General features: G+C 46.4%; 2 protein-coding genes across 5 annotated transcripts in view; both read left to right on the top strand.

Annotated features, from left to right (window-relative positions):
- Positions 1 to 20,488, top strand: part of DSCAM (DS cell adhesion molecule) — a 465,664-nt gene that overhangs the window by 328,034 nt on the left and 117,142 nt on the right. For 3 of the 4 annotated variants that reach the window (XM_064406016.1, XM_064406023.1, XM_064406025.1), the window contains exons 12-14: positions 6,199 to 6,395; positions 8,926 to 9,022; positions 10,357 to 10,485. In XM_064406016.1, the coding sequence (XP_064262086.1) occupies positions 6,199 to 6,395; positions 8,926 to 9,022; positions 10,357 to 10,485 (423 nt within the window). Of the gene's footprint in view, positions 1 to 6,198; positions 6,396 to 8,925; positions 9,023 to 10,356; positions 10,486 to 20,488 lie in introns of those variants that run through there. The other variant, XM_064406028.1, reaches the window with a different exon arrangement.
- LOC135291726 (uncharacterized) lies at positions 13,490 to 18,613 on the top strand. Its single transcript, XM_064405996.1, has 4 exons — positions 13,490 to 13,971; positions 14,576 to 14,689; positions 14,777 to 14,863; positions 14,975 to 18,613. Exons 1-4 carry the CDS (start codon positions 13,813 to 13,815, stop codon positions 17,429 to 17,431), a joined length of 2,817 nt encoding a protein of 938 aa, XP_064262066.1. The 5' UTR covers positions 13,490 to 13,812; the 3' UTR covers positions 17,432 to 18,613.

Below are 20,488 nucleotides of genomic sequence, written 5' to 3' on the forward strand. Positions count from 1 at the left end.
TACATTGGGAATAGTGGTTTAGGATGTACAGAATCCATATTCATTCCCATTTAGTATTTATTTATTTTTAGATTTTTTTCATCAAAGATTACCTTGTATGTGTGTCCTAATAAGGCAGTTTTTACAAAGCACTGAGTCTCTTGTTTTGTTATTGGATTTGAAATGCAAATTTATAAAGCATTGTAGCTGCCATTTCTGTGTTTGATGCCTCTCTTTTTACACAGCAGTGCTGATGTTTACACTCTTCTGCCAGAAAATTATTTTGCTAATAGAACTGCTAATGCATCTCTTGCCTTTTGTCCAGCAATTCATTAATACAAAAATGTTTTAAAAAGCTACTGGTCTTCCTTTTTAGAGCAGTTTAGGGGTAGAAGGCAATTTTCTTTCAGTTTTATTTTAAAGTTCAGTTTTATTTTAAAGATATTTTCAGGAATATATTTATTAATACATTTTTTGAATTTATTTCCTATACACTACAGAACCTGGAAACTACAGCTGAGTAAATAATTCAGTCTGTCTTATGAATGCATCAAATCCTTACTTCTCTCCTTAAATTTCTCAGGTTTACATGTTTGAAATTATTTTTTCTAATGTGAAACATCCATGGCTATTAATTTCAAAACACTGGCTTTTTTAAATTTGAAATTCATGCCATATTGATTACTGGCACAATTCATCCAGAATGGTTTCTATCTATGAGTTGCATTGCTTGGACAGCAAATTCTTTACTGATTCCAAGCAATACAATAAAATATTTTGTTGTGAAAACACCTTCATTAAATGATTAAATAATTCAAACAAAATTTTTTAAGTACTTATCCTAAGAGAACATGTCTCTGAGGAGGTTTTCACAACAAACACAAGCAGGTCCCCAATGTGGAGTTAATTTTCAAAATTAGTGAATATTGGTAAAATTGCAGTTGTCATTAATTGTATGCCCATCATTCTTATTTATAATAACTTGCAGACATAAAAATGGGATGCTTTTTTTTTGTGTTTGCATATTTCTTTGACCCTCTGAGACACAGAATTTGTTTCCTAATCTTGGACATCTCCTGAGGATTAAGAGCATGATTTTCACCTGCTGAACAGGCTTGACTTTTACCAAGGAACTATGAGTTTAAATTGAAGTGCTTGGGAAATCCTATTGATTTAAAATTCTCTTTTCTTCACCATTTGAATTCCAGAGAGATGATATTTAAGTAAATCCAAATGTCTCTTATTAGAAGGGGAAAACTGAAGTTACGAATTTTAGTAAAACTCTTGCTGACTCATCAAAAGTCTACTAAATTTGAAAATAAATTAACAAATGTATATATCAACATATACAAGTGTGACAGCTAGGTTCACTTAAATATAAGTAATGTATTTTCATGGGCTTTCTCTGCCTGAGCAAAAGGGGATGAAGGGAAAGGGAATTTTTGAGGTAGGAAAATCCCATTTGTCATGGAGAGAAGAGCGTTCTCACTGTGGCTGACCAGAATGAAAGGACAGCTGAATTTGGCTTAAATGTTAAATTCGAATTTCAATTCATTTTTTCAATATTTTCTCAATGTTTGCAAGATGAATCTCTCATGGTTACAGATATTTCCCCAAACTGGCCAGGTCAAGCATGATCCACTGATGGAGCCAAAATGTGAGAACACTCTGCCAGGCCAGAGATCTTCAGACCAGGAGGATCCCAGGATCCCAGAATGGTCTGGGGTTAGAAAGGACCATAATTCTTAAAAATACTGAGAGCTTTAGTCAGTCTTATAATAATTTTTGAATGATACATGGATATTTAGTGTTTAATTAGAAAATGAAAAACAGGGAGATTTTTAATTTGCTTCTTCCAATGTGGCTATTCCCATCTATTAGGTGAAAGAGAGAAAAAATACCTCCCTCCATCCCAGCTCTCAACATAATTTTTAAAATTGATGTGAGTTTTTGGTTTCTATTAATTCATAAAGATTTATTCTAAAAGGAGTCAAAGTTTCTTATACCTTTCACAAGCTTTACTCAATTCCCTACAGTCTTGTGAATCTGGATAATGAGATCAGTCTTTATCAAAGTAATTAAATATTTTCATTTTCATTTGGACTCAGTTCCTGATGAAATTTTAATTTGGACTCAGCTCCTACTACTCAGCAGTAGCAGAGAAAAAATAAGTCAGATTAAGTAATTTTTACGGAATCTTAGGAAAGGTCCAGATTCAGTTTTCTTCAAGAGTAGGGCAAAAAGTTCTTGTTTTGTATGAGCCATTTTCACAATTCTTAAGGATAACCCTAACTACTGAATTTTGTACTTTGATTTTAATGAAGTTGTTAGTACTATAAAGCAATCATATCAACAAGAATTTATTATTAGCATAAGAATTGCTAATTAATATGATTGTACAATCTAATGTTTTGATATACATTAGTATAGAAATAATATTTAGTGCTATAATAAATAATGGTTTCATATAAACATTAAGAATTATAATAATTGTTATTGTTATTGTTATTACAATTAATTATTTTTTGCTGGGTTGCCATGAAGAAAAGGGAAAACAATGGGTTCACCTGTGAAAAGCAGCAAATAAATCAGCTTTCCAAAAGAAAGCCCAACTCTAGACAAAGAAAACTCCTGATTAATGCTGCTGGCAGAGATATGAATACCTTGAAAATGGAAATTGCCATTATTTATAAATTGTAGCTCCTACTTTATCCAGTTTTGACCAATAGATCTCTAACTGTGCCCAGCACCCCATGGCTTCAGACAAAGATATGGAGAATCCCAGAGAAAAGAGAACTTGATTAATTTGTCCCGTGGTGAAACTACTCCATGTGGAACATGGCAGTCTCCATTCCTTGAACCTGCACAGCAACATGCCCTTCCCTTCCAAAATTCTCTTATATAAATATATATAAATATAATTATGTGTCTGTATATAATGCACATTTGAAGAGAGAAAAGGGACAGCCACATTTAATATGGCATCTGAATCTTCTTGATACATTTCTAAATGCCTTCACTTATTTTTAAAACATCCTAAGAGAATATCTCATGCATATGTAGTGCAGATTTAGCTTGCTTATTTACAGTTTTCTAGATTATTTTGTCAGTAAAGAACCAGCATATTTATCTCAGTTATTTGCATCAGTAATTTGATTAAAGATAGTTGGAGGATGATGAAATATGTTGCCTAAAATATCCTTGGGAATGTGGCTTTGTTACCAGAAATCTTTTGACATAGAGGAAGATAAAAAGAAGAGCTTATGGTTTAGGATCATTGGAGATAAATTGTGAAGAGTAAAAAATCAGCTTTGGAAGAAGGGGAAATATTTAGCTGTGAGGCATTGCTATGGCAATAAGGAATCCATGTGGAAGATTATGTGAGGAGAAGGGAAGGATAAGCAGGGATAAAGCTGTATCTGAGGAATAAAGTCATCTTTCTTTACATTTTTTTATGCTGCTCTTATTAAGAAAGTTTGTTGGGGGGGAAAGCGAGCTTTCCAAGGAATCCTCTGGTTTTTAAAAGCAAGATAGGGAATCATGGGGTTTGGTTTAGCATTGTCACCCAGTGCAGGCACTGGAAGTGAGACAGGAGTGTCTGGGACAGGCTCCTGGATGGCTGTGGGATTTCAATCCAAGTCCAGATGTCCCATTTTCTGTGTGCTCCTGCTCGGGAAGCAGGAGGAGGGTGGACCTGTCAGGGCAGGGCTCACCTGCACAGGCGCTCTGGTACCTCGTGGGGAGGCACAAACCCCTCTCTCATCTCCTGCATGGGCTCAGAACATTTTCACCATCACCAGGGAAACTCCAGCGAGGAGATATTGATGGGAAGGAAGACTGCAGCTATAGGGAAAACTCTTCAGATGACCTGGGGGGTTGGCTGATTTAATTAGGGACAGGAAATGAGGCTAGAGGAGGAAAATATAAAGGTATAGGGATGTGAGAACCCAAGGAGATTGAAAAAGGAAGAAAGAAGGACAGGTGAAAGGGACTGGAACCTGTTGTGATGAGGGGAGAGAGATTTGCAGAGGAAGGGACATGTGGGAGGCTGGGGACATTGTGGAAGGAAGAAAGGAGGTGGCACAAGTTAATGATGGTAAAGTGGACTCCTTAACAGTCTGGCACTCTTTTGAATTGGGTCTTCTATTGAATAAAATGCATAAAAGGATGTATGGGACTATTTCAAGACAAAATTCAGGAAGAATTTCTTCACTGAATGGGTTTTCAGACATTGGAAGGGGCTGCCCAGGGAGGTCTGGAGTCTCCATCCCTGGAAGTGTCCAAGGAAGGCCTGGAGGTGGCACTCAGAGCTCTGGGCTGGTGACATGGTAGGGATTGTCACAGCTTGGCCTCAGTGGTCTTGGAGGTCATTTCCAATCTAAATGATTCTGTGATTTTGCATAGCCCTGATTGTTCTGGGTTTGGAGGAACAAGCAGATGGCCACAAAAAACCAATTTCCTGAAAATAACCTCCTTGAGGGTACGTGGGCACACACCAGATGAAACTGAGGCTATTTCCATCCTCTAGAATATGGAATCAGACTCATCCTAATTTTCTATTTTGATTATTCATAATTTCTTCTCTTCAGATTCTCCTCTTGGATAAAAATTGATGAGTACCCAATACCCAAACAGCTAAATAAGAGGTACTTCATCACTAGTGCATGTGGAGCCTCCTGCCTCATACAAGACCTTTCCCAGAGTTCCTCCTGGATTTAGATCCCATTGGTAACCCAAACCCACATCTCCACAGGCCCTGTTAATCTCCAGGTCGGTTTGGTTTGGGCCAGGAAGCCTTTGAACAGAAAGGGCTGCATCCTGACATATTGTCATCTCCAAGCATTAACAGCTCTGGCATGTGAAAAGGTCATGCCACCAAGCATTAACATTATGGTTTGGTAATTAAAGTAATTTATTTAAATAAGGGTTTTTATTCTGCCGTGCAGCAACAAACACAAACTATGCAAGAGGAAAGCCTGGGCAGGCCTCAAATCAGATCCTCTGCCAGTGTCATCTGATTAAAAAAGGACCCAGAGAAGCTCAGATGGAAGGAGTGAGTTGTTCTGATAAGAAGAGGCACCATTCATGCATAAAAACAAGGGACTGAGGCTACTGCAGGAGGCAGCCCTGGAGGGCAAGAGCTTAGGGAGGGGTTCATTGCTGATGCCTCATGTGTTCTGGAAGAGTGGACAGATTCATTCAGAAAGAACAGCTCTGGGTGTTGTCCAGGGCTTTCCAGCTTCTCCTGGGCCTGAACTGGGCTTTGATTCTTTCTAGAAACAGAAATCCAGGTGCCATTCATTGGTGGACAAACCACGTGGGGAGGGTAGGACAGCAAAGGACACCTAAAAGATCCTGTTTCAAAGATGCCATGATTGGAGTTTGCAATGAAACATCCCAAGGAATTTTTTTTCTTCCTGTTTGAAGGAAATTTTAATTCCAAAACACAAAAGTACTTCAGGTTTAAGACTATTCTTGCTAAGAAGAGAGTACTTTTTTCAACATTAAAATTTAAGCCCTTTTTAAAAGAATGGTTAATGAAGTTGACAGGTATGTCCAAACTGTTATGCAAAAACCAACTGAGTACAATAAAAACTTGAATCTAGCTAGGTTTATTGTCAGTTTAATTATACTTTCAGTTCAGCATAGTTCAGCTATGCACTCAACACATCCATGGTCTGTAAGCTCCTTGGTGCAGAGCCTTTCTTTTAATTTTGTGCCGCTCCTGGTTTAATTGAGCCCTCATTTTGATAGATCATTACTGTCACACACACTGGTAAAACATGTAACAGTCAGCAAGTAGAACAGCAGCTCATCAGAAGGAAGCAGACATTTTTATCAGTTCTTCATTGTCCACATATCTGAACACTTATTAGTTAAAGTCCCTTTATGTGCTGTGAATATTGAATATTGAATTATGTTGAATATTGAATGTTGAATTAAGTTGCCCTGTGAGCAGCAAAACAAATGAAGACAGGCTTCCTTTGGATTCACACTCTCTATTGTCCACTTCCAACTCCTTTCTGCTAAGTTCCCTTTGAGGTCCATCAGTCCTCTTAACACAGTAATGAAAATAAACTACTTTTTCACATTTATGTTGATCTGTTTAAATACGGACAAGCTCGGTGAGGCACAGATTGAAGAGCCAACCTTGTACCATCACACCCCCTCAGCTCACTGAGGAACAACCTTGTTTTGTTTTGTTCTGTCTGTTTCTAGTTCCAGCTATGATAACCTCCTACCCAAACACCACCCTGGCAACTCAAGGCCAAAAGAAGGAGATGAGCTGCACGGCACATGGAGAGAAACCCATCATAGTCCGCTGGGAGAAGGAAGATCGGATCATTAACCCCGAAATGTCCCGTTACCTGGTTTCCACCAAGGAAGTTGGGGATGAAGTGATTTCTACCCTGCAGGTAAGAAAACAAATTGGCCCCCAAATCATCCAGATATGTCAAGGTGAGCTTGGTTTGATTTTGATCCAGGTGCAGGGCCAGCCTGACAACACAAGAGCCCCAGCACTCATTCTGTGCATGGTGGGGAGAGCTGGCAGCCAGAGGAGGGAGAGGAAACTTCTGCAATCCATCCCTAATGAAAAATTCCCTCTTACCACGCTCCAGAGGCAGCAAGAGAATGAGCCAGGCTCAACCCTCCATCCTTTCTGTCTCAGGAGCAGCGTGGCTCATGCCTTAGCCTGTCCTTCCCCAGATCAGTTTGACCAAACTGCTGATAAACTCTGGCGAATACCTGGCCCCAAGTTCTGATGGGTGTCACACTGACCCTCACCAAAACCACTAAACTGGTTTGAGAAAAAATGCTGCCGTTTTAAAGTGCTCTTCTCCCTTCCTTTCACTTTGTGGGGCTTGTGAGACCACTTTATAAAGTCAGGATTCAAAGTGGTGTTTTATGTGTGCTTTATGAAATCTAAAATAATATTTCTTATTTTTTCTTACTCCAAAATCTTCATTATCCATTCTCAGTCACATTTCAAAAGTGTATTTATCAGGCCCAAGGAACTAATTCTCTATCTGTCTGGTTATTGTCTAAATTTCAGAGTAACTCTTACAAAAGATATCCTTCTTTACCAGCCAAAACCTGTGTTGGATGATATCCAGTAAAATTCTGGGTTTGCTCCCTGTGAGGGACCTTTGTCATTGATTTCTACAAGGAAGAAAAAATTCTATGTGTGATTTTTTCCTATTAGTATTTTTGTCATTCAAATAATATTTAGTTACAGGATTGACCCCTAGGCCTCTCTGCCATCATTCTTCTTGTTGATTTTAATAAGATATCCCCTGGATACACAACAATATTTCTATTTGGAAGGCTGGAGTCCTGCTTGGAGAGTTTCCTGAAGCAGTTGTGTACAGCAATGGTGTTCTACATCCATGTGTGTTACATACAAAACCTTTCACTTCTGAGAGATAAAACACCCCAAAAAGCAGAAAATGGCAGATTATGGCTGTATCTGAAGCATTGAGCTCAGTGCTTTTGCATGATGATGTAATCTTTAGTTGTGTACCCAGCTTTTACTTTTTCTGCAGGACCCCTGCCTCAGTGAGACAGGACTTGGATTTTCACTGGGGCTGAATTAGGGTTGAGTAATGAACGGCACTGTGTGGTGCAAAGCTGATCTTTGAGACCAGACTTTTCACAGGTGGCCAATAATTGTGTGTTCTTTGTTTTCTGGGCACTCGCCTTGAGCCCTTGGGGTCTGATTTGCAGAAGTACTAAGCCCTCCTGGCTGCAGCTGAGCTCAGTGGAAGCTGTTATGAACACATGAAAGGCTATTTATTGCTCAGGACTCTGAGGGAGGGGGAGGAAGGCCCTACATGTCTCAAATTGGACTTGAAATTTTTGTTTTTCAGCTCAGCCACACGTGCAAGTGAACACAGCTTGACACGTTGCCACATCTCAGATGATAACTCTCCAATTTCCTTGCAGCAAGTGGGAAATTAATTCATTTATCTTAACCAGTGGTGACTGGGAGTTGTGCTCACATCACCTGGGTTTTGCTGAGGAATAAAGAGCACGTGGAGTTTCCATGGCTCAGCTAATATGTGGCAACTTGTCAAGCAACCACCAACGTTATCATACATCTGCTTCCTTAATTCCCTACATGAAATGGTGGCAATGCTCTTCATGGTGTCAGGGCTGATGAAAATAAATTCTCTCCTGTTTCTGCAATGGGTGAATTCAGAGGAAAATGCTGTGAGAAAATGAATGTCTGTTTTCAGGGCACAGTTGGAACAGGACGCAGTAAATAATTTGCAGAGCAGCACACTGAACAATGAGAAGGAAATGCTATTTCAAATATCTGCTCATTTTAAAAAAATTATTTCTTTCTTGTACCTTGAATGAAGCAGTGGTCCTGTAGAAAAATATCATTATGATCACGTTTGTAAATATTATATATAAATTTCCTTGCTGTTAAACAACAAATTGAAAAGAAAGACCACACAAAACTTTATTATGAGGCACCATGCTAAACACTACAGGCTCACCACCAGTGTTCGAACCTTTATTTACCCCCACACAGACTTCAGCCACTTGAGTTATTTTCAGAAATAGCCAGAAAAATTTGGAGGCAGCAGGAGGCACCATTTTGTATGGCAAATTTCAGCCAACAGTTAAATGCTTGGCAAACTTGTGAGGAACTGGAAACAAGGCTCCTGAGGAGAAGCTGCAGGAATAGGTGGAGCTCCAGCTCCTGACTACACGTGTCGAGCTGCTAGCCTGTGTCCTCAGCCCAGGTGCTGCTGGCTTTGATAATTTCAGTATTTTGGAAGCTTTCCTATGCAATTGTATGTGTGTAACCTGCCATATCTATTTATTGCTGTCAAGGAGAACAGTCTGAGCGATTTTTCTTGTGCCTCACAGACAAGCTGTTGGCTTATTTTCTCTGCGTGCTGTTCAATCCATCACCTCTTTTCCAACCTCCTATAGATTCTGCCAACTGTGCGTGAAGATTCTGGCTTCTTTTCCTGCCATGCCATCAATTCTTACGGGGAGGATCGTGGAATAATTCAGCTCACCGTGCAAGGTAGGGAGAGGACAACACAAGGAAAACAAATCCACAGCTATTGTAGGACAGGAAGTGTAGAAATCAGCCGGGGGGAGGGAGGTTTTGGTTCTTAATTAAATTGTCAAACAAATTAGGAGCTGCATTAAGGTTCTTAGTCTTTCATTTTCCAGCATCATAGCTTATATTAAAATAAAAGATAAGCTTGAGTCCTTCTAGATTTGTACAAATTATTTGGAATTTTTTTTCTTAAATATAGTAGTTGACAATTGACAAAGATACTTAAAATTAATATATTCAGTAAGGACTGTAGATATGGAGGATTGAGGGAGAGCAGGTTGCATTTGATTTTAAAGAACAAATGTGCTTCAAACCCAGGTCTGAAATAAAGCAAAAGTGATCTCACTTCATCTCTAGAGAAATGTTAAACCTGCTGTGGAACTTAAAGCAAAATATTTCAAGTTCAATCAATCAAAATAAATGGTGAGCAGTTTGCACAATCCAAATTCTCGGAATTTATGTTGCCTGGGGCTGGGGTTCCCCTCTCACAGGGCGCAAACAGCAAGTCCAGAAGAGGTGACAATATTTGAGATGCAGGACTCATCCCCTGGCCACTGCTCGTTCCCATGTGGGGCTGGTTCCTCCTGTGCCTCTCTGAGCCTGCTCACAACAAATTCCTACAACTTGCAGATTTCTCTCTCCCTGCCCTTGATTCCAAGTAGCAGCAGATTCCAGAGGATGCCTAAGGCAGCCCTGTTGAAAAATTCAGGTGGAGTATGGGGACAGGTTCCCAGTTCCACTACAGCTCGTCTAAGCTGCCATGACAATTTAAAGGGACATTAGAATGGGCCTAGGTGCTGGTTATTTACATTAACTTTAGAGGCAGAAAGAGCTTTCAGAGTTACAAAATCAGACAAATTATTCTGTTACTAAAGTAAGACTTTTAAACACACTCAAAGAGAAAGAAATTTTATTCCCTCTCTCTACCAAATTTAGCACTTTTCAAGTTAGTACTCATATTTCTACAATCACTTTTTGATTAAAATCACTGATAGTAGTATCAGGGAAATGTGGTGTTCGAGGTAAAATATCTTTCCTGGGATGAAAGTCCAAGCTGGAGTGATTTTAAGGAAATGCAACCAAGAAGGTTAAAGAGGAGCCAATATTCAAGATTACACCAGTAACTCCAAGTTGAAAAGTGCTGATAGTCCCAGCAGGTGATTCACAGGATCAGGGTCCCCATGAGTGCCTAGAGGAAGGCCAGGAAGGCTGAGCCAGTGCCACGCTGGCTGGTGTGGCCCTGTGAAGAGGACGGGGTGTGTTCTGAGCAGAGCTGTGTGTGTGTGTTTGCCCAGAACCCCCTGACCCTCCTGAGATAGAGATCCGGGAGGTGAGAGCTCGGAGCATCGCGCTCAGGTGGACCATGGGCTTCGACGGCAACAGCCCCATCACCGGCTACGACATCGAGTGCAAGAACAAGTCAGGTAAGGAACAATCTCAGCCGTCCCCGCTGCTGCTCATTCCCCACCGAGTTTGTGCTGCAAAAGGTAATTCACAATTTGAAACTGCCTGATGGAATTTTTTGTCGTTGTTTGTTTAATCTCCCACATGAAGATTTATCTTTATTTGTTGCGCTTTTTGTTTGTTTTGTGGTAAAGACAGTAAATCTGGCAATTGCTGCTTTTCCCTTTTACCACTTCATGCGATATTTACTGAGGCAAAAATTTTGTGATGTTTTCATTAGTAGAAAAAATATTTTCAAGAATGTTGAATCATTAGTCATAATTATAGCCCTGGCTTTATAAATGAAATCAATAATGTAGAGAAGAGATTGATAATGTACCTGAAAGATGAGGAGAGGAAATTCTCCACTGAGGCTGAAGTCAGGAATTGCAGGTTTGGAGATGTGCATTGAGCAAGGATGCCTTCAAGGGATATGCACACCTAAAAGTTCCTGGGCTCCATTTTCTTTCTGAGTGTTTTCCTTTCTTTCCAACCACCCACCCACTCCAGAAAAGCTTCTGAAAGTCGTTCTTGCCTGACTGACTTCTTTCTCACACTAAAACATCTCTTGTATTTCTCAAATACAAGAATAAATATTTAAGAATGGTGTAATTCAGCACAACCCCATTTAGGATGACCCCATTTAGGATGAGGTGCTTCCATTCCATTGACGCAGTGTCAAGCAAGGATTGCAGAGCTCTAAAGCATCCTTCTTAGATTTAGTTTGATGTTTTCAAGTGATAATGCAGAATGCAGGCAAGGATTAAGTGGGGGTCACCATGAACTTGCATTGAAAAATTATTTCTCTCTAATATGGAATGATAAATCAAGAGCAAGACAGCAAAAGAAGCATCATCGGGTTGCATGGAAATATCGGGACTCAATATATTGATAAAGGTTAAAAAAATATAGAAAGGAAAAGAAGTGGGCAGCAGAATTGGTGTCTAAGAAAATATTTCTTTGTATCTGAAAACAAATCCTGGAGGTCATGTCCTAACAAGAGCAGATTATCTTCTTCTTACTGCAAACAACAAAACAGAAATGTCAGTTTTTAAAGTCTGAGGCTGAATGTTTGGAGAAACTCAGATGAGGTCTTTGGAAACTCTTGCAAATGAATTTTGTCATTAATTAAATCACCAAGAAGATGAAATAACAAAGATGGTTAATGGAGAACTTGCATGGGGTAGTTGGGGCAATTTACAACTAAGAGGAAGAATTAAGAAAACATCTCAGTTTCCAGGTATTAAAGGGGTGGAACAAAATTTAGATTATGTATTCAAGGAACACTCTACCAAGACCAAAGTGAAGCTGTAAACTGCACAGCTGTGTTTTGTGAGAATTTTCCCCCTCTGTTGCCTTTCCTGAGGACTCAGGAATGAATTTAGATCAGATGCACCATGGAGGCTTCTCAAGCAGGAAAACTTTTCTGTTTCAGAGAAGGTGCAGGTGACCACAAAGAATGCATGGACTGTATTCAGCAGCCCTCACAAATCCCATCATAAAATCACAGAAATTAGGTTGGAAAAGGCCTTTAAGATCATCAAGTCCAAAGTTAGCTGAGCACTGCTGATGTCTACCCCATCAGACACAAAAGACACACTAATTACCCCAATGGAATTAGTAACTCTATGGAAGGAGCATGGAGTTCCCTGTCCTGTAGGGTCCATTTGCCATCCCAGAGCACTATGAATACCAGGAACTCGGTGTTTCAGGATGTTTTGGTACATAGAGACATCACCTGTCTGTAGAGACATGTACCTGTGGCACTCAGACCTGGCCCTTCATGGAGAACTGTCCTGTGCAGCCTCCAGACCTTTCCATCGGAGGTGTGCAAGGACCTCTGGAGACAGGAAAGGGACCGTGGGTCCTCATTTGTGCCTCTCTCCCCATCCTTTTAATTTTTTTATGTCATTAGGGCAGTCGTAGGGACAAACTTTGAACAGTTCTGTTAACTGCGCTTTCTTGTGCTCTGCGGTGAGCGGGGCACACCCGGGTCCCCGATGCTTTCGCAGAGTTGGGGGTTCCCAAAATCTTATCCGGGATCCGCGGGGATTCCGGCCGGGCGCGGGGCTGCTGCGGTACCAGCGATCGCCACCGGATGGCACCGCCGGAACACCTGAAACCTGTAGATTGTGTGCGGGAAAAGATGAGAAAAACGAGTCTTTCCCGAGAAACGTGAGATTTTGCCGACCAACACGCGTCCTTCCCGCGCTCTCCTCATGCCCCCTCTCGGACAAATCCAGCGAGAGCCGAGTTCACCGGGGCATCAGAGATAGCGGCGCCGCTCCCTCAGCGCCCGGCCCCGGCCCCGGCGGGCGGGGAGCCCTCGGCAGCGCCCTGCGGGCAGCAGGGAGCGAGCCCCGGCCCGGCCTCTGTGCCCGTGGCGCCGCAGAGGCCAGGCCAGAGCTGCAGGAGTGGCTGCCTCAGGCAGCGGCCCTGGCCAGGGGCAGCAGCCGGGCCCCGGCCTTGTGGCAGCGCAGGAGGCTCTCGTGGTGCCGCTTCTGCAGCCCGGCCAGGTGCCCGTGCACGGCCCCGTCCTTGCCTGCTGCCCCTGCCCCGCTCGGCTTCCCGTGCCTGCCAAAGGCGCCCAGGCCGCACTCGGTGTCCCCGGCTGTCACTGCTGAAGGCAGGGAGCAGCCCCGGTGCCCGGCACAGCCCTGAGGGACACCCCTGGTGCCCGGGCTCCCGCCGCTCCTGCAGCCGCTACCCACGAGCCCCCGGCCCGTCCCTGCGGCCAATTCCTGGTGCCCTGGGCAGCGCAGCCGGCAAAGCCAGGGCTCTGCACTGTGGGGCTGGGGCTGGCGTGTGGCAGCGTGGCCAAAGCCTCTCGGGGCTCTGGGCACAGCAGGGGCCCGAAGGCCACAAGTGCGGGGGCTGCTCCCAGCCACTCGCTGTCTGCCGCACTGATGCTGGGCTGCCGGGGGTGGCCCTTTGTGACACAGGCACACGGTGTCGGGGCCATTTGTGATGTGGGACGTGGTGCTGGCCAGAGAGCCTTGTGACATCAGGGAGCCCCAGCCTGGCTGAGGGTGTCTAAGGGGCGCAGAGCCCTGTTGTGCCCAGTGCCAGGAGAGCCGCTCTCTGTGCAGGAAGCAGCTCCCTGGCTCTGTCTGTGCTGGACGCCCACAGCTATAGAGGCTGACAGCGACAGACATTGATAGCGACGAGCAAAAAGGCAACTCCAACTCCCGGTCCCCAGCCCCTTGCCCAGCTGGCTGGAGGCCCCCAGCGAGCAGTGGTCAGGGGCAGTGGTCAGGTCAGTCCTGCCACTGACAGAGACTGAGGAGGAGGAGAGGCTCTTTGCCGAAATGGACCGCCAGCTTTCCCGGTGGGAAGGTGACAGTGACGAGGAGCTTTCCCACTGGGAAAAGGTGATAGTAAGAGAGAGGTACGAACAGCAAGTGCTGAGAGTCCAAGAAATTTTCCATCGGGGAGCCAGGAGGAGCCAAAAGCTGTACCTATGCCAGGTATGTGTGTGAGTTTGAGAGGTTTCCCAGTACAGCAATGACACACATGAACAGCTCTATGAACGGAGAGAAACTGGCATAGCCCAGGAGCTGTACCAGCTGTAGGAGCTGGGCAGAAGACGGTGAGATATACCAAGAGGTGTGCAAATGGGAAGAACGTGTCCCAACCCAAGAGACAAGCCAATGGGAAATAGATGGGAGTGAGCAGCAGGAGTTGGGATGGGAAGAAGATGAGAGATGCCATGAGCTGTGCTTACCGAGAGATGTGAGTTCCTCAGAGGATTCCCAATGGGACAATATGCAAGACCCAGATCAGAGGGAAGGTGAGAGGTGGCAAGGCCTCTCACTGTGTGAGCTGCACTCCCACATCTCTCAATGGGACAGTGTCCCAGAGCTTTCCCAGAGGGAAGGTGAGAGGTATGAAGATCTCTCACCATGTGAACAAGATGTGTGCTCCCACATGCCCCAATGGAAAAACAGCAGAGCATGAGAATTGAACCAAGTGAGAGACAGCAGTGACAAGGAGCTGTCCCAAGGACCAGATGCCCGAGCCCAAGAGCTGTGCCCATGGCCAGATGTTCATGACCAAAAGCTGTCCCAACAGGAGGAGCGTGTGAGCAGTCAGGAGCTGTGCCAATGGAGAAAGGACATCCGCTCCAAGATGTGGGACAGAGCCTTGCGACCCCTGAGTGAGGAGGAGCCCCAGCCCTGTCGCCAGGTAGGACCCAGCTCTCCCAGCCTCGAGGGCACAGCAGTGGCAGCAGAGGCAGCGCCTGCCCTGCCCTGCACCTCTCCTGCCCCACAGAGTCCCACAGAGGCTGAGCCGACAGCTGCTGCCCCAGCCAGGGCTGCTGAGAAGGAAGAGCTGCCTGAGATTCTCACACCTGAGGAGGTAAAGGCAGCAGCTCCTCTGTTCAGTGAGCAGCTGCCATCACCAGGGACACAAAGCTCATCCAGTGTCCCCTCTGACAGCCTGACCAGTAGCCATGCTTCACTATTCCAGGATGAGAACATCAATGAGGAGATCCTGATCCAGGGACTGACGGACATCTACAAACTGTTGGAGAAGCTGGAGGAAGAGTATGCCCTCCAACAACAGTTGAGTGTAGAAGAACAAACACAGCCCAGCTCTGCCAGCACCACAGGCATGGAGGTGGCAGCAGAGGCAGCACCTGCCCTGCCCTGCACCTCCCCTGTCCCGGGCAGTCCTACAGAGGCCAAGCCAGCAGCTGCTGCCCCAGCTGCAGCTCATGAGAAGGAAGAGCTGCCCAAGCCTCTCACTCCTGAGGAGGTAAAGACAGCAGCTTCTTCTGTCTTCAGTGAGGAACTGCCATTGCCAGGGACACAGAGCTCATCCAGTGTCCCCTCCGACACCCTGACCAATAGCCAGACTTCACTATGCCAGGATCAGGACAACACCGAGGAGATCCTGATCCAGGGACTGACTGAAATGTACCAGCTGATGGAGAAGCTGGAGGAAGAGTATGCCCTCCAACAACAGATGGCTGTAGAAGAATCACAGCCCAGCTCTCCCAGCCCTGTGGGTGCAGCAGTGCCAGCAGAGGCAGCGCCTGCCCTGCCCTGCCCCTCTCCTTCCCCAGCGAGTCCCACGGACCAGATCATCAACAGGGAGACCCTGAGCCAGGTGCTGCAGGAAATGCAGGCACTGAAGCAGCAGGTGGCTGCCCTTCAACTGGGCTTGGCTGTAAGAGAGTCAGCAGTGGCAGCTAGAAGGGAAGAGAGATCAGTGCCTGCCCCGCAGAGCATCCCTCCTGCCCCAAAGAGGCCCATGGAGCAGAACACCAACAGGGAGGTCCTGAGCCAGGTGCTGCACGAGCTCCAGGCACTGAAGCAGCAGCAGAATGAAGTCCATGCCCTTCAACAGCAGTTGGCAGACAAAATGGAATCACTCGAGACAGCCAAAAAGGAAGAGAGCTCAGTGCCTGCCCCGCACAGCCCCCCCAGCCCCTGGCCTGCCCAGCTGGGAGTCCACGCCCCCAGGGAGCAGCTGGAGGAGGCAGCAGTGGGGTCAGCAGCACAGGCAGAGGTGGAGAGGATGGATGACTCCGATGAGGAAATGAAATGGTGGCAGTTCTTGGATGATCTGGAGCCTTTCCTGGTGAGAGAGCCAGAGCTGACCCGGGTGTCTGTCACAGGACACACTATGAGATTTTCTTTGGCGGAAGGGATCCCAGAGCTTGTCCCTTGTGAGGCTCCTGTTGAGCACCCGGCACAGGAGCCGTGCAGCCAAGGGCCAGTGCCTGCCCCACAGAGCCCCCCCAGCCCCCGGCCTGCCCAGCTGAGAGCCCAGGCCCCCAGACAGCAGCAGCAGGAGGGGCCAGCATCAGCATCAGTGTGGGCAGTGCAAGAGAGCGAGGAGGGGAGCTTGGCTGGGGAGGACAAAGAGGGGGTAGATGCCATCGAGACAGAACTCTCCCAGTGGGAAAACAAGAAAGACCCTGAGCAGGAGGTGTCCGAGGAAGAGCTCTCTGACTGGGAAGAGAGCACAGACGAAGATGTGTCCCAGGGGGAAGAGTGCCCTGAGCAGGAGGTGTCCGAGGAAGAGCTCTCTGACTGGGAAGAGCACACAGAGGAAGATGTGTCCCAGGGGGAAGAGTGCCCTGAGCAGGAGGTGTCCCAGGAAGAGCTCTCTGACTGGGAAGAGCGCACAGAGGAAGATGTGTCCCAGGGAGAAGTAGCAAGTCACCATGAAGACTGTGCCTGGGAGGAGTACTTCCCTGAGCAAGGACTGTCCCAGGGGGAAGTCAGCAGCTCCCGAGACCTCTCCGACTGGGAAGAAAACACTGGGCAAGGGCTGATTGGAGGAGAGATCATCAGCTGTGCCGAACATTCTTCCAGGGAACAATACATTGGGCAAGAGCTTTCCCAAAGGGAAGCCTGCGTTGCCCAAGACATAACGAGAGGGAATGGCAGCAGACTCTCAGGACGCTCCAGTGCAGAAGATAATAGCTGTGAGGAGCTTGTGCAGGAGAACTGTGAAGATGAGAGTGACCATGGCATCGGGACTAAGGCTTCCTTCTTCTCAGAGGAGGAAGAGAGGGATGACATGAGCATCCTAGAGCTGCATCCAGAAGACCAAGAACTAAAATGGAGAGTTTTTGCGGCAGACGGGCTCCCAGTACCCATCCCTCATGAGGCCTGGGTTGAGGAGCAGGAACCACAGCTGCACAGCCCAGGGCCCCTCCGTGCCTCACTCATGCCCGTGAAAGGCCAACTCCCTGTGGGACATGGGGCTTCTCTTCCCTTCACGAAGCCAGAGGCAGGGAGAGAGAGCCGGGTGCCTGCCCCACACAGCCCCTGGCCTGGCCAGCTGGGAGCCCAGTCCTGCCACGGGCAGCTGGCTCCCTTTAGGAAACGTCCGTCCCGCTTCAGGCGGGCGCTGCGGGCGCTGCAGGGGCTGTTCCTCTGTCCCTGCCTGAGGCCACGGCCGGAGGAATGAAACAGGTGAGAAAAGGATGAAGAAGATGTAGAAGACAAAAGAGATGGAGATGAAGAAGCAGATGAAAAAGAAGAGGACAAAGAAGATGAAGAAGACAATGAAGTGAAAATGAAGATGAATATGGAGTCAAACAAGACCATGAAGACAAGGTTGAGAAAGATAACAAAGAAGAAGACGGCTGTCTCAATTTTTGAGACAAATTTAACAGAGGACGCTCTAAAATGAGCCAAAATTCCTGGAGACTGGGGAAACATTGAAGAAATGTTCCCCTTCCTGACTTGGGCTGCGAGATGGCACCGGCTTTCACGCTGAGGGAAGTGGAGCTGGCACGGAGGAGTTGCATGCAGCAGGAGGCACAGCCCTGGCGGCTCTCTGGGCTCCACCTCCTGCCCAGGTCAGACACAGCAGCCGGGCTGGAGTCTCTGGTTGTGCTTCCTCTGCCCGCCTCAGCTCCCCAAGGCTTGGGGCTGGAACGGGACGGCCCCACTGCCGCCGGTGCCGCTGCTCTGGTGTGGGAGCAGCAGCTCTTGGCTTCAGCTGGAGGGGCTGAGAGATTGCTGCTGCAGCTCCTGCAAGCCAGGGAAGGGAACAGCTTTGGGATGGGCCAACCAAGCCAAGCAAGACAAGCAAAAGCGAAGCAGGCAGAGCCACGAAGGCCAGGGCAGTGAGGCTTGGAAAATGCCCAGCCAAGGAGCCCAAAGCTTCCCCTTACCCGCCCCACACACTGCCGGGCCTGGAAGGTACAGCAGCCATGTGTTGGCACACAGCAGAGGCTCCTGGAAAAGACTCTCAGCATCAACCTCTCCAAGACAAAGAAGATCAAGACGATGAAGACAGAGACAATGATGACAAAGCATCATGATGCTTTACTGAAGATGAGACCACAGAGAGGAAGACTAAGAAGACATAGAAGACAAGAATAATTTTAAAAATACATATAAGAAGAATTGTCGTAAGAATTTAAAAATAGAAGAAGGGTATTTAAGATTTAGAATTTTAAAATACATTGAAGAATAGTAATAGGAGTAAGAATAGAATTTAGAAACACATAGAAGAAGCAGAGAAGAGTAGTTAGAATTTAAAGAAGAGGAGTAGCTAGAATAAGGAGAAGAAGAAAAAGAAGAATTCAAGAATACTAAAATGAAAATAAAAGTTAATAAATAAATAAAACCTGGGAACTTATTTTTATTACATATTGTATATTTATATTACAGCCGATGATATAAAGACATAAATATACAACATGTTGTAATTATGATACATTATAATTTCCCATAAAATAACCAAAGAAAGAGAGAACAGTTCCAATTGGTGAAGAATTTGTGTATTTTCTAATGAAGTTTGTAAGGCACAGGAACAGAATCCCCAGGTTTCATTTGGTGTCTCTCAGCGGTGCCGATGTGTTTGCACAGGCAGCGGCCCTGAGTCCCCTGGCAGCAGGGAGTGCTCAGCCCCAGCCCCAGGGAGAGTTGGCGGCTGGGCCGGCAGGGCAGGGCTGTGGCTGCTCTCTGCAGGCCAAGCGAAGGCGCACGCTGAGCCCGGCTGGGAGAGAGCTGTGCTGGGAGAGAGCCCTTTGCAGCAGGGCTGTGCAGCCGCCCCAGCGCAGCCAGCACAGCCCCGCTGGGACGCTGCCCGTGGCCCGGCAGCCGCGCTGGCTCAGAAAGGCAGTGCGGCTTTGGCGTGGGCCAGGAGCAAGGGCTGCTCCTTGCCAGCCTTGCTGTGCCTGGGAAGGTGCTGCAGAGGCTCTCCTGCCCATTTTCACTTCTCCTTTGCACACACAACATCCAGCAGAAGGAGCTGGCAGCTGAGCCTGTGGCTGAAGCCTTGCCCCCTCTGCTGCCCTGTCCCTGCCCGGGGCTGCTCAGCAGAAAGCAGCTGTGCAGTCACTGCTGCAGCGCGTACAACTTCTACAGCACACAGCGGCTGGGCTTGGCAGGGGCCTTACAGCTGATGGAGTTGCAGCTGATGATCTCCTGCTCTGCGTCTCCTCTCTCTGACAGGAGTTTCCACTTTCTTTCTCTCTCTCTTCCTCACACTTCTTGGACAATCCAATGCTTAATGCTGAACAAAATCCCTCTGTTGCCATGCCATGGTCTCATTTGCCCCTGTACTGGGGCAGAGCCATCTCTCCCTCATGGCATGGTGACACGTGGGCAGGGACACCTTCCACTATCCCAGGTGGCTCCAAGCCCATCCCCGTTTTTCCTTGGTCTAGGAGAACTTTCGTGCCCAGAGGAGAGGCCTGGGGGACATCTGGTGTGCTCCCAGCTGCAGCTTGGCACTTCAAAGCTGTGCCAGGAGGGGGAAATTGGACATAAAATCCATGATCCAGAAGCACACTTGATCTGTCTCCTCTCAGTCACTGCTCCCAGAGGCGGTTCTGGATAAATGATGCAGGGCAAGCCTAGGAAATCAGGAGGAACTCTGAGCTGAGTCCTTGTGTGCTGCCATGCAGCCTGGCAAAGGAGAGGTGCTTTTGTGCTTGGCTGAAGCGTGTGAGTCCTCTAGGAGCTCCACAGCCATTCTGAAGCCTTGGAGCCAGCTGCTGGTTTTTTCCCTGATGGTGCTCAGTTTGGCTTCAATGTTTCCAAAATACAGAAGAGCACAGGAAACAAATTGAATAGTTGTAAAAGAGAAGAGCAACAAGTGACAGAACTGGGCAAATTTTTTACAGCATAGGTTTTCTTTTATTGAACCATTTGTAAGTAGAGATGTTTATGACTTTTGACCCACATGGATTTTTAATTTTATCATTTGAGTATTTATTTTGCTGTTTAAGCCCAGTATACAAGAGCCTAGTGCAATCAAAAATGGTTTTCTATGGCAAGAAGACTAAAACCCTCATTTCTTTATCCCAACTAGACTACAGCCTGTGGGTTTAGTGTCACATCTCACATAACTGGGCCCAGGGGTGACATTGTCACAGCCCAGCCCAGCCCTTTGGGCCGCTGTCCAGGTGCATTGGGAAGGGCACTGACACAATTCTAGCGTACTCTTTGTGCTCTGTGAAAAATGCTTTTGTGATTTCTGTTAATCAGTCATTGTATCTGCTGTGTC

The sequence above is a fragment of the Passer domesticus genome, chromosome 2, assembly GCF_036417665.1.
Source record: "Passer domesticus isolate bPasDom1 chromosome 2, bPasDom1.hap1, whole genome shotgun sequence".
In the NCBI taxonomy this organism is placed as follows: Eukaryota; Metazoa; Chordata; class Aves; order Passeriformes; family Passeridae; genus Passer; species Passer domesticus.

Excerpts from the sequence above, each read along its gene's own strand:
- LOC135291726 (XM_064405996.1), top strand. The coding sequence starts at position 13,813 with ATGGACCGCCAGCTTTCCCGGTGGGAAGGTGACAGTGACGAGGAGCTT. Across the intron at positions 13,972-14,575 it reads AAAAGCTGTACCTATGCCAG|GAGGAGCGTGTGAGCAGTCA; the intron begins GTATGTGTGTGA and ends CTGTCCCAACAG. Across the intron at positions 14,864-14,974 it reads AGATTCTCACACCTGAGGAG|GATGAGAACATCAATGAGGA; the intron begins GTAAAGGCAGCA and ends TCACTATTCCAG.